This window comes from Colletotrichum acutatum (genome assembly GCF_030867785.1).
Source record: "Colletotrichum acutatum strain CBS 112980 chromosome Unknown BDZ83scaffold_3, whole genome shotgun sequence".
NCBI lineage: Eukaryota > Fungi > Ascomycota > Sordariomycetes > Glomerellales > Glomerellaceae > Colletotrichum > Colletotrichum acutatum.
This window is the reverse complement of record NW_026848997.1, coordinates 194,545-210,372: the sequence shown is the minus strand read 5'-3', so window position 1 is coordinate 210,372 and position 15,828 is coordinate 194,545. Positions and strand designations below refer to the sequence as shown.

The window sequence follows — 15,828 nt, the reverse complement described above, 5'->3', positions numbered from 1 at the left end:
TATGACAAACACACAAAGACTCATCCATCTCGCTTTGACCCTCCTCTGGTGAGTCGACGGCTTCTTTGTTCGAGGTGTGTGACAACCCCAGCACCGTCAGGCGGATCGGCATCTCTTTTCCCATCAATCACCCATCGCACGCGTCAACGCGCAAAGCAGCGCGGGTACCGGGTATGGGCTAAATGGCAATGCGCATCGCGCAGTGGGATTAGATGACATGGGCACGATGGGATATCCGGGGGGCCCAAAATGTGCCCTTGTCGGCCTCAATGCCCCCGTCAATGTCGTACGTGGGATCTGCGAGTCTCTGGCTTGGGTTGAGATGGCCCCCTCCCCATTCACTTAGTAAACCTGGAAAAGAACACCAGCTTTACATACACCTGATTGTATTGGGCCTCCAACGCCGAGAGAACAGGCGAAGCAGACTTCCTTATTGCTTGCTTCTAATACTACTGGACACAAGGAATAAGCAAACCATTTTGCGGTATGACTCCGTGGACGAAATCGATCCCTGGGTGTGTGCTACCTCATTCTCTGCGTTAATAGGGGGGTTTGCGCCGTTGGAACAGGAGGTCGTCTGGAAATGGAAAGTCTAGAACAGTGACAAAGTGACTTCAGCGGCAGCCTCATTCCTCCCTTTAATTGATTGCATGGCATGGCGTGGCGCGAACATGGGTGCGCGTCGTGTCATCGACCTTGACTTTTCTCTCGCCCGATCCTTTGCCCAGTCGCATAGTCTTCAAAAAAAAAAAAAAAAAAAAAACTGCGTCCATTACGAACACATACAAAACAGCAAGCTTGCTAATAACGGGAATTTCTCATTATAGCTCTTTCGTCGGCCACAGTTAGTGAAGAGCAATGTTGGACAGAAAAAAGTGGCAACATGTGCGCGTGTCAGACGCGTCGCCTCTCTAAATTGATTGGGCTTCATTTGAATAGCTAGCGTAGTTCCGTACAGACAGACCTAAGGCGAACGAAGACAAGTCTCCATGATAAGTGAGACGGGGAGTCACAGGTGAGCTTGAGGGAAGAGAAATGAGGTTACTCACGGAGCCCAGTGCCTGAACGTTGCCCAATATCCGAATTTACAGGCTCTCCGTTACCCGTGCTTTCCCCCCCATCTTATTCTTTCTCCTCTCCCCCATTCAGGCGGTAGAGTCTGATTTCCCCAAGTTGCAGCTGGCCTCTTTCGGTCGCAGCGCGAACGCGCTAACGGACGGGAGCACTATTTTAGGGGTGGAGAGAGGGTTGTTCTTCCGTTGCTCCAAGCAAGCTCGGGGCGATGCTCGTGCTTTTCTTGTGTCCTGTGTTGCCTTGGTTGCGCTGTTCTAATTACCAGCCAATCAGTCACCCAGTCCAGTCATTCTCTGTTCTCTTCTTCCTTCCTCTCTGTGGTGCGTAACATGGCACTGGTGCCTGGTCATCGTAACGCTCTGTATGCCAGCTGCCACACCATTCCGTTAGACTTTTCCCCTTCCACTCCTTGGTCAACCGCGCCTCAGCATCATGACACGCACGCAGACTCACATAAAGGGCAGAACACCTCACACGTTTGACTCAGAGCCTTTATGCAGTCACTCCCCTTAAGAACAGTCAAACAACAAAATTCCCCGATTCCTTCTAACCCCTCCATCCGAACCCCTATGCCCAGTGAGATCGATCCCAAAGACTCGAGACGAAGAAGCCCCCAACAGGGCTCCGTTACGCCGTTACCGTCTGCCGTAGCCAGCGACTTGCATATACAGTACTACGGATCTGCCCGTGAGTCTTACTTAGCTGACCTGACGTTTCTTCCCTGCTTTCCCCCTGCCCATCCCTGCTCATCATATCCAAAACACCCTTTTTCTGCAGTACCAGTGCTGCAGTGGTTGTCGTCACCGTACATGGTGTACGGACCCCAGACAGCCGGCGCTTACTGGCTGGTCGGACTCTACTTACCTTAGATTTTTAAGCACCTAGCTACCTACCTGTAATGGAAGGTAACTCATGGTCGGCGCTACTTTGTAAGTTTATGTATTGTACTCAAGACGCGCTTCATCACCATGGGTCTCATCCTGATCGAGGATGGCTACAGGAGTATGGGCGGTAATTATAGCATCCTTCCTGCTTTCTCTGCACAGATGAAGTCGGCCAGAGCCGTTTGATCGCCGTCCTTTCAACTTCAAACATTCCACCCGTCGTTCTAGAATAGCCATTGTGTGCCACTCTGTAACTCACAACTTCGTGCACGTGCTTGAGGATTCTCACATACGCAAGCTTTGTCATTGAAGGGGCAAGGGGGCACAGTATAGCACAGAGTTGCTTCAAGCATCTTGCTCGTCAAGGTCCCTGGCCTGTTTGTAGTTGGGTCTACCCATCCGATATTCGTAAACACTGTAGAAATGAGCCATTCCCGTCATTATCCTACTAGATGACCACCGCTCTGGCCGTCATTCTTGTATCTCATCAACACGCCTCGCCATGCTTGTTCCTCACTCCTCAACTCCATCAGGGATGGCCTCCGCGGCACCTTTTCCTTCTTCTTCTTCCGCCTCGTCCACAACTTCCAGCGGAGTCTCGAGAATCTCCATCTCTCCACCTCCAGCCATCGTGCCCTCGGCTTGCAGCTGCTTCACTTTGGTGTTGGTCATCTGGTATACGTACTGGCCAAGATGCTCCACTCCTTCCATGCAAACCTCTCCTGGGACTTCAGTCTTGACATCTTCAACATTCAGCCTCTCTGTCTGGTAGAGCTCGCCCGTGACAAGCATGAGCTTATCAGGTCGAGCCAAGAGCTGGTCGAACGCTTGCCGTAGCTCATAGCATGCCTCGAATATCTCACGACGGCCAAGAATGTACAAACCGAGACGCGCGCGAGAAAGCGCAACCGTCATGCGACGGATGTCCCGAAGGTATCCAACTCTTGATGTGCGGGTCAACGAGAGAATGATATCTAGAACACAATTAGTTTTCCGCACAGATCAGTCACGCTGCGCACCAACGGTAGAACTTACAGTCGTTTTGCTCGCCCTGGTACTTGTCCACGGTTGTGACAATCTTGGGCATGCCAAAGATGGTCTTGTCGGCGCATCGATGGGCCAAGACGTCTTTCACCAGGGCTCGCTGGCCAGCATAAGTGGTCAGAATGCTAATCTTCGACGCCGGGTAGCCTAGAAGGCGCATGTATTGGTACACAGCCACTGCATACTCCGCCTCTCCGAGGTTTTGGATGAAGTGAGGAGTTGGCTCCGTTTCTCCACGTCCCTTGTAGTCGGGGACGTTGATGAACTGGTAGTCGTACTTGAAGCCAGCGTTCGCCACAGAGTATTCGCCTTCGCTTTCCACGTGAGGCAGGTTGCCCAGCTTGGGATACCGCCATTGGTAGAGACTGGCAATGGATGATCGAGCTCTGCCTTGCTGGTCCAGGTTGATAGTGGGCACTCCAAGGCGGACGAGTCGCGAGAACAGCGACTGTTCAAGATTTGCGTAGTGCCGGAATGCCATACTCTGAATGACTGGGGAGTTCTGGAAGTGATCACCACAAAGGACAACTCTCTGCAGGCCCATTTGCCCCTTCTTTGGCTTCTGCATGGCCAAGGGAATGAAGTTTTCAATCTCAGTGATCTGAGCTGCTTCCTCCATGACAACGTTGTCATAGTGAAATCCAAGGGAAGCGATTTCTCCACGTCTCATTGCTGCATGAGTAGACGTCATGGCAATGATTCGTGCTTCATTGGTCAGGAGATAGTTGGCCTTATCCTTGTCTCGGCGTAAAATCTCGAATGGCATGGCGTCGGCCAATTCAGAGAAGATTTTTGCAATATGGCGGTAGCACCCGTTAGCAACATCAAGGATGCTTTCTTTGTCGGCTTCGGTTGTAAATAGGGGCTGCGGCGCATCTGAGAAAAATTGATGGAAGGGGAAAGCGCCGACAATGTCAGCAGCCGAGGCCTCTTCCGCCTTGGTGATTTCGGTGAACTTGGTCCACGCTGGCTCAATGTACACGGAGTTGAAGTAGCCGGCCGTTTCTGCAGAATTACCGTGAGCACCAGGGGCACCAATACTGGATGCTAGACGGTTGACCTCCAGCAAGTATCGATCTCGGTTTTCCAGGAAAGATTCGACACGACCGTGTTTGCTGAAACTGCCTTCCGTGTAGAGCTCTTCCTCGCCGTGTCCCAGACGAAGCAGATGACGGGCATCAATGTCCAAGGCCACAATCTTTGCAAACAACTGGTTGAGCGCCTGGTTGCTATGTGCAATCAAGAGCGTCTTCTGCTCCGGAAAGTTGTGATAGATGTTGTTGATGACTTGTGTTGCGACATCCGTCTTGCCCGTTCCAGGAGGGCCCACGATGACTGTGAGACCAGGTTGCGTTCCCGATGTGATCGCTTCTATCTGTGCCGGAGTGAATCGCACCTTGTTTAACTTCGGCGCGTCGACAGGATATGGGCCAGTGTTGGGCGGCTTATACGTTGATACCTTCACTGTCTCCACCTCAGCCAGCAAGGCAGGCTCAGTGTCCCGACGACGCTTCTTGGATGGCTTTGATGAGGGTTCAACGGCTTGACGCTCGGCAGTTTCCAACACATAAGGAGGGCCGAAGCTGCCAGAAACATCATCACTCGGCTCCACAATCTTGCCTGGCAAGCTCCCAGTAAGATGCTGCCAATCCAAGAAAGTGTCTCGGTAGTCGATAGTCTTGATGCGGTTCGGCAACTGCTTGTAGGTTGCACCGGCAGGGTCGCCGTAGCCGAGAAAAACTTCATGGAACCACGAAGCAATCGGGACCTCTGAAAGTGTCAAGCTGCGGATAGATTCCAATACGGGCTTGAAGTTGTTTTCTCTTCCGCTGCGACGCATGATAACATTGATCCGCTCGTATGCCTCGGGCGGACTTGCAGAGGAGCGCTCGGCATCCGCAGCATATGTCCTGGAATCCAGTCTCAACTGGAATCTCCGACGGCTGTCGTAGTGACCGGAACCATCTCGAACCACCTTGCCCTTGTCGTCAGTGATCTGAATGATCTCGGCAGATCGAATGGAGATGATGCCAAGCTTCTCGGTTTCTGAGTGTGCACTATCTCCGTTCGTAGCGCTTTGGGAGGCGGGAGCCTGGATGGCAAGAAGGAAGACTACATCGTCTGGTCTCAGCGAGTCCCATTCACGCTTGATACCATCGTTCAGGCGGCGAACATCAATGGAGATTTCCGCCCGAACCAATGACGGCTTGTCGTCGCCTACGAGGGCAGGCACAACTTCGAGGATTGAAGGTTTTGTAGTCGGCAAGGCCATCTTGGAGAACCCTTGGAAGCTGGTTTCACCCGGTCTGCGGCTTTCGGGCCGAAGGCGACGAATGGCGGACTCAACATCTTTCCTGATGCCGTAGAATGACTCGGCACGGTACAAGACGAGCGATCTCCAGAGGAAGTCGCCAACTGACAGGTACTGCAAGTTAAGTTTTGGCAAAGCGAGAGGATGGGAACCATCGTAGTTCTCGGTTCTCATCACGTTGTTCTCGAACAGAGATTGCTCCGTGGGGACCAACGCCATGTCGCGAGAGATTTCCTGGAAGGTCTTCCGCCGTTCAAATGTGGTGAGAAGCGCCTCTAGGAGAAATTTCCTGTCGATGCTCACTGATAAAGAGTCTGGATACGTCGTCCGGAGGCGAAGCAATCCTGCCAACTCAACAATCTCTTCGTCGGTCAGAGGTTCCAGAAGTCCGGCCAGCTCATCTCTCTTGTCAATGGAGCCATAGTTCGACAACGCTAACACAGTGAGCTTTTCCTTGAAATGCTTCAGTGACGTCTTCTGAAGCCTTGACAAGTTTGCGCAGTGCTTGTCATACGCTTCTGTCCGGCTCAGCTGTGCGCCTGTTTGGTCATCAATTGTGAAAAAGGTGTAATGTCTGAGAAGTGCGTTCAAATCCCTCAAAAGACTGTTCTCCTCGTCATTAAAGACAGGAGAGAGGCGCATGGCGGGGAGAATGTGGAGGTCAAGCAGGAGTGTGTTGACATAACGTCGAGTGGGAAGTTGGCTTTGTAAGTCTGTCAGGAACTCGACAAAACGCTCGCAGTATAGGACTTGGTCTAGTTCACGTCAGACACGCGTTCCCTCAGCTAATCATATGACAGTTTCTTACCTGGCTTTGCGTTTTCTGTGTATATCAAGCTGAGAAAGTGCAGGACCAAGCTGTACAGCCATGATCGATCAAACCGCAATTTCGCCTTTGTAGCGTCGTCGGCAGCGTCGTATCTTTTTCCTGCAGCACGCCATGCTTTTCTCACATGCGCGTGCTGCTCGAGCTTCTCTTCGCGTAGTTCTTCCGTCGACAAGCTGTGCCATATCGAAATTGAAACCAACGGTGCGCACTCTTTCCTCACAATCGCGCAGTCCAAGCTCTGAAAGGCCGAGATCAAGAATGACAGCAGATGTGTCCGGATCGCAGGCGAAAGCGTTTGGTCGAGAGTCAGAGATAGGATTCGGCGAAAAAGGCTCGAGAATTCGTCTGGCCGATCCTCGAATATGCTCCATGCCTCGAGTTGCTCACGGCGCTTCACGTTAGCCAGCAGGACCAACAGTAAGACATGATGGTTGGAGGAATCGTCGGAGTATCCGGGCCACAGGTAACTAAGGGACGTTAGGATCAGCAAATATTCAGAGATCAGCGCAATTGCACATACCTCTCGAGAGTCTGCAAGCTCTCCAAAGTCAAGATAGACTTATACGGAAAACCATCACGTTCCAAAACATCCCATATCTCTTGCTTGAGAACATCGTTCTTGACCTTGATCTTGGTCGCCCTCTTGCTCCTTGTCGTCTTCAGCCAATGCTTCTTTGCCAATTGAGCGAATGCGCTTTCCCCCTCGATGTCGGCAACCGTCGGACGGTCGCTGGTGGCCTTTGTTTGGGATCGGGTTGACGGCGCAGCTTGAGCCTCGCTGCTCTTCTTCTGCCTCTTGGCTGTCGGCATGGTGCTTTTCAACTTCGAACGAAACGAAATGCCTATATGCGCGATTGCATGCTGGTAAGGAAAAGACGAGGCGGGTATCGATTTGCTGTGGAAAATTCGATGCGCAGGCGCGCAATCGTTTAAAGTGACGAAATGCAGAGCTCGTTCACCTCTCAAAAATTTCAGCCTTGCTTTTCGGGCAAGTCGCACTCTCAGATGGAGGTAAGTTGGCTGGTGGTGCAGGTCCCCCACGCGACAAAGCGACGCGATCAGTCTTCCCCCAGTGTTTGCTTGCACACTATAGGGCTGCTCACTGGTCCGATAGAGCACCTGAGTCGCGAGGTGCCTATGGGTGTCTCAAAAGGGTGCTGTAAACTTCTTCCAGGGTGGTAGCGCCAGTCGGTGGACCCACTTACCTTAGACTCAAGGTTGTTGTTTGCGACGTGCCTTACCTTACGGATACCTCCACTACGGGAACTGAAGCTGACCGATCGTGAATTCTTTCAGTCGGCAACATTGCGCATTGCGAATACCTTTTCCACGACGAAGTCTTCAACACACCTAGCGTCGAGAGGAAACAAAACGCGGCATCCATTCGACCGGCCGGACCTACCGTCACATGGCATATATGGCCAAGCTTTCCTCGCTTCTACACAACTAAGCGCAGTCTCTCGACCGATCCCAAGATGCCGGCCGCCGTCACGCCTCAGCGCCATGAGGTGCCCGGGGTCGTTGCATTTGCAAAATTGCTGGACAACCTCCTGGCTCGCTCGATGGAGGTCAAGTCTACACCTACCATTGAACCAGCATTACAAAAGGCAGACTTTGGTGATCTGCAGGATCAGCTTGCTCGCGTGCTTGCGATTCCGGGGGTCGCAGAAGAGAATGGCGCCGGCATTGCGATACAGAACAAAGCCCAACAATTCGCTATCATAGAGACTGCCGTACGAGATATGTTCAGCAATTTGATTGTAGGTCGAACTCAATTGTCCTCGCCAGGCATCGATTGACTAACAACATACTTCTCTAGGCCACGACGCCCATCGAATCCCCAGATTTCGTCAAGGTCTGGAACTTGTTCGACCTCCTGACTGTGCTCTCCGACGACGAAAAATGCGACCCAGCCTTGCTATTCTGGCTGGTAGAAGAACTTCTGGACAGCCAAACAATCGCCGGATGCCGCAAGATCTTCGACTTTCTTGAGTCGAGACGCGAGAGGATTACCGTGAACCATTTCAAGCAAAAACAATTGGTGATCCTTCGCAGCTGCAACGAACTCCTGCGGCGTCTCTCTCGAGCTGAGGATACTGCTTTTTGTGGTCGCGTCTTCATCTTCATGTTCCAGAGCTTTCCCCTGGGAGACAAGAGCTCCGTCAACTTGCGAGGAGAATACCATACCGAGAATGTCACTGTCTTTGACGATTTGAGTACCAAGGCTGAGGAGACTCCCGAGCAAATGGATGTGGATAGTCAGACAGGGGCTAAGGAAAAAGAGACCAAGTCTCAACCAAAGGCAGTTTCGTTCGACGCGAAGAAGTCAGTGCAGAATGATCAGCCGCTTGAGCCAGATGCTCTATATCCCTTATTCTGGTCTCTGCAGGAGACTTTCAGCCAACCCAAGAGATTGTTCGATCCTGCCCACTTGAATGAGTTCAAGCGCGGCTTAGAAGCGACAATGATATCGTTCCGAGCAATTCAAAGCGAGCAGGGTCAGCGGCCGCCAAAAGCGGTAGATGAGGCCCAACGAGGCTTCAAACGGAAACGAGCAGATGTGGAAGAGAGCGACTTGGCAAACTCATATAACCCCAAATATCTGACGAGCAGAGACCTCTTCGAGCTAGAGGTAAGCAGCAGTACATAATGCTGTGTGGCCCTCAGACTGACTGTCCTAGATGAGCGACATTTCTTTCCGCAGACATATCCTCGTTCAAGCCTTGATCATCATGGACTTCCTTCTCTCACTTTCCCCGAAAACGAAGGAGAAACTAGCCGGCAACGCTCAAAATAAGTCGGTGATTTACCTCGGCCAGGTTCTTACCGAAGAAGATGTGAGTGATTATACTACATCTGTGACAACCATAGAGCCAGACTGACATGGAGACAGACGAAGTGGGCGACGGAGATGAAAAAGACAATTGTCGATAAATACCTCAAGCATGGCGTTGACGGTCCGTATTTCAGTCGAATGGTCGAAACGGTCCTTGCCAGGGATAAGAACTGGATCCGTTGGAAATCGGAGAACTGCCCATCAATAGAGTTGCCCGCAGTATCTCCAGAGATATTTGACGAGGCCAAAAAGGCAGCCCAGCGTATAACGACAAAGAAGCGGTTAAGAGCCACGCCGATGGGGTCTCTGCCCCTCGGTTTCCTCGATGATGGCGATGACGAGCGTGCGATGAAGAAGCTCAAGGCCCCGGAAAGATACAGCCTGCCAGAGCTTGAGAGCTTCAAGGGGAAGATTGCAAACGACGACTTTGAGATCGACATGTCAAACACCCCCCAGGAAAAGGCGCCTTTTATTGAAAGCAAAGCGAGTAAGAGTTGGCGCGCCCTCCGGATAGCAGGTAAATCAAGGTTGGCCTCATTCGACAAGATCGACGATCCGGAAAAGATCGACGCCATCTTTGAGGAACCGGTCGATGTAGACGAGAGCGAGACTGCCGAGGAAGTCGTAAAATCTGAAGACGTTCCTGAAGACAAGCGCCCAATCATACTCTCGGGACCGCCCGGTGCAGGGAAAGCGACGCTTTTTCAATTACTCGCAAGCCGACGTCCTGGAGCTTTTAAACACGTGCCACGGCATACTACGAGAAAGGCACAAGAAGGCGAGGCTGAGGGCAAAGACTTCTACTTCGTCGAGAAACAGGCCTTTAACATGCTGAGAGATGGCGATGCATTGTTGGAGTTTACCACGATAGATGACGTGGACTATGGCACGAGCCGAAAGGCTTTAGAAGCGCTTGTCGAGGGGAGCAAGGTCCCAGTCACCTACATGGATAGCGAGGTAAGACATAACCCTCCTCTCCCAGCTGACGACTGAAATTTACTAAACGAAATGTAGGCTGTCCAACAGACTCGCGACCTTGGCTACTCGGCACGGACAATTCTCATTTTGCCACCAAGTAAAGAAGTTTTGGAAGAACGCTTGCAAAAGGCGGAGAAAGGCGATTTGATTGCGGACGCCCTTGCCAAAGCTTCTCCCTACTGGGAAGAAGATTCGAAGCTAAAGGATGGGTTCGATTTGGTTCTTACCAACGAGGAGCTCGATGCCACTTACAAGACGTTGGAGGACCACATCTATGGCAAAGCCGAAGAGGCCGAGCTCAGCAATGGCAAGCCAGAGAACGAGGCAGCGGTAGATGAAGCGGACACTGTCATGGACGATGCGCCGGTAGAGGTGTCGCAAGAAAACCACGGGTCTCAAGAAGCTAAGGAGGCCGAGGAGACCGAGAAGACCGCGGAAGCACAAGAGACAGAAGAGGCCGAAGAGACAGTCGAAGAGGCCAAGGCTGACGAGGCAAATGAGGCGTCCTAGGGAGTTTGGTCTCCAGCCAGCGTCAGCCGAGAGGGCAGGCGGTCATTTTCACCCAGACCAGCCAGCTGGCCAAGTATTAGGACTAGACATTGGTAGAAATTCATGATACCCAGTTTTTCCAATCACTGTCATCGACGGCTCCGTCTGCACCAAGCATGGTTGGACGATGACAACCCAGAGGCGTCCTATCATTGATATCGCCCTGATCTTTCGATGCGACGGCCCAAATGCGTGGCAAAGAATACTGGCTACTCTCGACATGGAAGAGTTATCGCTGCCCATCTAGATGGTTGGTGGTACAAAGATATCCTCGCCCTGACACGAAAGGGAGTCGTTCCTCAGCATTAACACTTGAGCAGTAAACTATCTCTGTCCATCATCCGGACAAGATCTATATACATCATCTCGATCCCGAACGCCGACATCTCGTATAAGTTCACGTTCTCACCCTCGCAGCAGCCATGCTAAGGCCCCTGAGTAACAGCAAAAATATTGCCCAAAAGCCCCTTGAACTTGCCATTCCGCCAATCCTTCCACTCGTGATCCATGGCACCCCACGTCTCGTCGAAATCAACCACCTTGTTCCGCACATAATACGACCCCTGAATCGCCCACAGCGCCCAATCCGCGTCATTGTCCTCGAGATAGCCCACAAGGCAAGTCAAGTACGCATGCTCCTCGGTCGACAGCCCGTCCTCGCTCCCGCCCTCCATGGCGGCCCCGAACTCGGACAGGAACAGAGGGCCGGTGTACCCTTTCCCTTGCTCCAGCACGAAGCCGAACAGGGCGCCGTACTCTGCCTTTTCAACGTTGCAGTCCCCGAAATTCGGCGTCGTCACCGTGAAGCTGTAGCTGTGCGCCTCCCACACATTCTTCCCCTTCCACGTGCTTGTATCGAGGTTTCTCGTCCGCAGCGGGGAAAAGTCGGTGGCCGAGTTGAGCCCGCCGACGATGACGAGCACGTCCGGGTTCGCCCCGCGGACGGCTTCCGCCCCGCGCGTCACGTAGCCGTACCACTGGTCCGCGGCAAAGGGGATCTGCGTCCACGTCGCGCGCAGCTCGTTGCGGATGGAAATCGCCGCGACGCCGGGCTTGGTCTTGGCCCAGAGGCTCATCTGCTGCAGACCCGCGAGCCAGTCGTCCGTGTCGAAGTAGCGCGAGTTGGCGGCCCAGTAGAAGCGCGCATCCTTCCACCAGCCGTTGCCGTCGTCGAGGTTGCAGCACCAGGAGGCTTTGCTGACGTGGTTGTCGAGGATGGTCATGATGTCTCGGTCCCAGAGGACGTCGATGATTTTGCCAAAGACGTCGCGCTGCGTTATGTTGGTATCGGCGAGGAACGGGTTTTGCACTAGGGCCTGGTCGTAGAGCTTGAGCAGGTCGGCCTCGGGCACGCCGGCTGCCTTGGCGCCGTTGACGAAGGAGTCGCGAACGTTGATGCCCGGGTTCGTGCCGTGGTCTGTCGAGAAGGTGAGGCGCACGCAGTTGAAACCTTGCTGCTTAATCCAGTCGGCCAGGTACTCTATCGGCTGCTTGTGGAGGCCCTCTGGGAGGTTGACCTCCATGTGGCCGGCCCAGTTGACGCAGCGGAGCTTGACACGGGCGTTGGAGGAGTCTGTTATCCATCGGGATGTTGAGAAGAGGGGCAGTTGCGGCTTTTGGGCGAGGACGGGTAGGATGAGGGACCAGACGGTCCAGAGGATAGGTATGAACCTCATTGTTGGCCGTTTTTCTAGTATGGTTGGTATTAAGACCGCACGTTTACTATCGCGGTGCTGTTTTATCGCCCTGCGAGTTGGTCTCTTCCTCTAGATCGCTACGATCGTGTGTCGATATAGGGATACTAGACAAAGCTCTAGTCTTTGGGAGCGTCACCAAGTTAGACAACCCGGAGATGGCCAACTCTAAGTGCTAATAAGTAGCCAGAAACAGAAGAGAACGATTGATAATAATACGCGCGGAGCCGGTGTCGATCAGATATGAAACATCCTGATCTGCCAGCTTAAGTGCGCAGAAAGTGCCGGAATAGTTCACGAGGACGTCGCAATGGAACCTTGAAGAATAGCAGCTGAGGGAAACCCCCAGTAGACAGAATGGCGACTGACTACCTGCAGGACCAAGAGAAACCAGCGATACAACCCTTCGACAAGAGAGAGAGAAAGCTCGCCCTGTTCCGCAAAAAAAGGTGTGGGTGGACGAACGAGATATAGTCATTCGAGAACAGCGCCTAGGTGATGGCACAAGACCCTTACCTGACCTACCCATCTTATCATTGCTCGAAAACCTCCAGTCCGCCCAAACGGAAGTGTGAGTTGAGCAGAACTTGCCTCCCTAAAGGAAGGGGGCCTCTATCGGAAGAAGTTTCGTATACATGGAGCATCGATCAATCACACCTGTCAAAAGCACTTCTCTACGCTGAAATGTGTAGAAATTCGGACGAATAGAGTCGGCGCAGCATACCGAGCCAAGGCTCTCCTCACAACAGGGTCGTATCCCGTCCGTCGTGGTAGGAAAAGCCAAAGCAGCCGGAGAGCCAAACAGCCCATGAACACACCTATACTCGACTGCAAATAAACAACACACAACTACTCTCAAAGCAGCACCAAACATTGTTGATCCAGACCATCTCAGAGCCAACAGCATAGAAGAAGCACGCCGAGACTCTTTCTCCTCGTCGGGTTCCCCCCGCCATAGGCAGAGGTAAGCCGTTGCTGGACCACATGGCCGTTGCGGCGTGTGATTCGCCTATCTCGGCCAGGAACGGCATTTGGCATGCAGGCATTTACAAGGTTACGATATGTTGGGGTGTCGTCAAAGAGCCAAGGAAAAGGCTCAGAGGCGAGAGCTTAGAGAAAGGTGTGGGTGGCATTCAAACGCGCAGAAGGCCCGTAGACTGAGAAGGAACCGGCAGCGGAGGTGAGGTTGGTGTGGCCGGGGCGCGGCGCGATAGGACCGTCCGATAAAAGAGGGTCCACGTCACCCGACCGGGGCTGGAGCTGGACAACGGAAGGTCTGAGCTGTTTGCGCCACTCTCATTCGCCACACCGTTTTTTCTTCGCGTTTCCCCCCCTTCCTCAAGCTCCCCCTCATAGTTCTTAGTGCCGAAAGCCCTCCCACCTCCAAAAATTGGAGAACTAATCTTCTTCAGCACCATTGGTCAACTTCAGCCAAAGCGGTCATCAAGTCAATAACACCTGCCTGGTCTGGTTTGCCGTGAGAGCTTGCTAGATTCTGTGTCACAAGAGGAACACACTGCCAAGTCAGTGACCTGTTGAGAATGATCATTTCTTGACATTCCTGGCGTTCAGGGGGCGTCCACCCGAGCAACATTGGTTCGTCTAAGCACAGAAGCCTTCGCATCACTGAACGATAATGGCAAATCAACAGGTGCAATAGAATATGTATTCATTATCATCGTTACTCGTAACTCGCCTTCTCATATTGAGACGGCCGGCAGTCATAGTCTGCCCATAGTATCACACTAAGGTAGGGTATACTAAAACAAAGCGGCTGGCTGGTAGGCTACTTTCTCCCCAGAGTAGCCTGGCCTTTTTCATCTGCTTCTCCCAAGAAATGCACCAGTGCCCCGAGTAGTCGTCTTCTTGACGCTGGACTGTAGCTGCAGCTGAGTCGAAAAGCTATTAGCAAGTGTTTTTCCTCCACCTCCTCGACTCGGTAGAGTCCCAAATAAATGTCGTTGCATCATGCTTCGTAAACAAAAGAAAGAAAGAAGGCTATGGCAAAACTCCCGCTCAAAAAGAAAATCCTGTGGGTTGCCTAGTAATGACTCGCAGCTTCATGCCGCATTCGTAGGGGGCTGGTTTCCTCCTGTAGGACCCCGCGTCTCGAGCTCTCGTCTCTTGGCGAACAAGCTCTTGAATGCGCCAAGGCAATGAATCAAAGATTCTTCGTCGTGGGCGCAGAATCGGTAGCTCTTTTCCTCTGTAATGAGCTGCAGACAGTGCTTCTTGGTCTTGCTGACCGGGTCAATGTCAACGACATTGACGATTGCCGACATTGGTCGAATGAACTGCGCCGTGTACTCAGACTCATCCTTGTAGAGGATAAAATTTCTTGGCCGGAGCACACCCCAAAGGTTCTTCCATTGCTTCACGCCGCCCTTGCTGCGGAGGAACCAAAGCCAGCCTTGCCAGATGACGCGATCCGGGTCTTGCTCAATGTTAAGACCGCTAAGCTGGCTGGCATTACGGTCGAGACCTGGCCGGTCCGGTGTGCCCTTGCCCGGCGACTGGACCGCCAAGTCCTCGATAGACATGCCCTGTATCCGTTGGATCTCGTTGTCCGAGAAGTCCGAATGCGAGGCGAGTTCGTTGCCAGAGTACCCAGCGGTATCCGCCATCTGCGATGGACGTCGATGGGTTGAGCCAACAAAGCGTGGCACTGGGGGTTCCAGCGGCTCAGGAGAGCTTGATCCAAGTCTCTCGGTTCGTGCCATATCTCCAGCCTGGGCGGATCTGCCAACCACCAGGTAGGATTGTCGCTTGCCATTGGGGCTCGCAAGGAGCAGCTCATCATGTTCCTCCTCAATCCGGGCATGACTCCTAATCAAATCTACCCATTCCTCTGCATCGTGGCTACTGCTAGCCTGAAAGTGGTAGTTTCTCGCTGGCGAGAAGAGGCCAAACACGTTCTTTCTCTTGTTCTTGGGGTCCTTGAGCAAGGCAACAGCGGTCAAGTCGGCGAGGTACAGCTTGTGTCGCAGCTTGTCCTCCTTGTCGGATCGGTAGATTGAGAGCGAATTGGGTCTGAGGACAAAGTAGATTGACTTCCAGGTCTGCACAGTTGGTCAGGAATGGTCTTCAAACGTCAAGAGATATACGCCCTACGAACCTTTGTCTTCTGCGTGCGCTTCTGCAGGTAGCCGCTCTTCACGACACGGTCGAACTCGAAACTGCCGTTTTGATTAACGGGCGACGAATAGGTGTCCAGGGCCAAGCGGCTTCGAAGTCGAGAATTGGGATCGGTGGGAAGAGATATCGATGATGGTGGGATGGTGACGTCCAAGCTTGGTGCCGGATGCGGCGTAGGCAGCTGAATCTGCGACTGGGCCATGGTCGTCATGGTGAAGATATTAATTCGTATCGTGTGGTTGTGGGTGTGAGTAGAATGGCAGTCGCGTAGAGTCGCACATTAAAGAGATTCCCGTGCAAAAAGCCCGTCCGGAGAACGATACAACAGTGGGCGGAACGGGCAAAGACGTAGAGTTGCCGAAGAGTGAGAGACTTGTAGAAAATGGCGGCGGCGGGTGAGCAAGCGATGCGACCAAGGTAGGCAGTGCCGGCAGCGTTGGGTCTCCGGGTATTAGTCCAGGTATCCGTAGCTAAGGTAGCCAAAGGATTTCTGC

General features: G+C 52.8%; 5 protein-coding genes across 5 annotated transcripts; 2 read left to right on the top strand and 3 right to left on the bottom strand.

Annotated features, from left to right (window-relative positions):
• The first annotated feature begins 1,485 nt into the window (after positions 1-1,485).
• BDZ83DRAFT_242823 (uncharacterized protein) lies at positions 1,486-2,011 on the top strand. Its single transcript, XM_060501879.1, has 2 exons — positions 1,486-1,761; positions 1,960-2,011. Exons 1-2 carry the CDS (start codon positions 1,569-1,571, stop codon positions 1,971-1,973), a joined length of 207 nt encoding a protein of 68 aa, XP_060371268.1. The 5' UTR covers positions 1,486-1,568; the 3' UTR covers positions 1,974-2,011.
• A 357-nt stretch (positions 2,012-2,368) lies between these two features.
• Positions 2,369-7,163, bottom strand: BDZ83DRAFT_242805 (intron-binding protein aquarius). Its single transcript, XM_060501878.1, has 4 exons — positions 6,663-7,163; positions 6,122-6,609; positions 2,994-6,068; positions 2,369-2,932 (listed from the first exon to the last, which is right to left on the bottom strand). Exons 1-4 carry the CDS (start codon positions 6,950-6,952, stop codon positions 2,472-2,474), a joined length of 4,314 nt encoding a protein of 1,437 aa, XP_060371267.1. The 5' UTR covers positions 6,953-7,163; the 3' UTR covers positions 2,369-2,471.
• A 229-nt stretch (positions 7,164-7,392) lies between these two features.
• BDZ83DRAFT_598441 (guanylate kinase) lies at positions 7,393-10,589 on the top strand. The gene is made up of 5 exons (XM_060506950.1): positions 7,393-7,902; positions 7,962-8,774; positions 8,824-8,979; positions 9,036-9,935; positions 9,993-10,589. The coding sequence occupies exons 1-5, from the start codon at positions 7,618-7,620 to the stop codon at positions 10,464-10,466; spliced, it is 2,628 nt and encodes an 875-aa protein (XP_060371266.1). The 5' UTR covers positions 7,393-7,617; the 3' UTR covers positions 10,467-10,589.
• Positions 10,590-10,930: 341 nt separating this feature from the next.
• Positions 10,931-12,181, bottom strand: BDZ83DRAFT_565188 (cellulase; the record flags this gene model as incomplete). The annotated part of the gene is made up of 1 exon (XM_060503721.1): positions 10,931-12,181. The coding sequence occupies one exon, from the start codon at positions 12,179-12,181 to the stop codon at positions 10,931-10,933; it is 1,251 nt and encodes a 416-aa protein (XP_060371265.1).
• Positions 12,182-14,259: 2,078 nt separating this feature from the next.
• On the bottom strand, positions 14,260-15,536 carry BDZ83DRAFT_564902 (PH domain-containing protein; the record flags this gene model as incomplete). The annotated part of the gene is made up of 2 exons (XM_060503691.1): positions 14,260-15,258; positions 15,315-15,536. The coding sequence occupies 2 exons, from the start codon at positions 15,534-15,536 to the stop codon at positions 14,260-14,262; spliced, it is 1,221 nt and encodes a 406-aa protein (XP_060371264.1).
• Between the last annotated feature and the right edge of the window lie 292 nt (positions 15,537-15,828).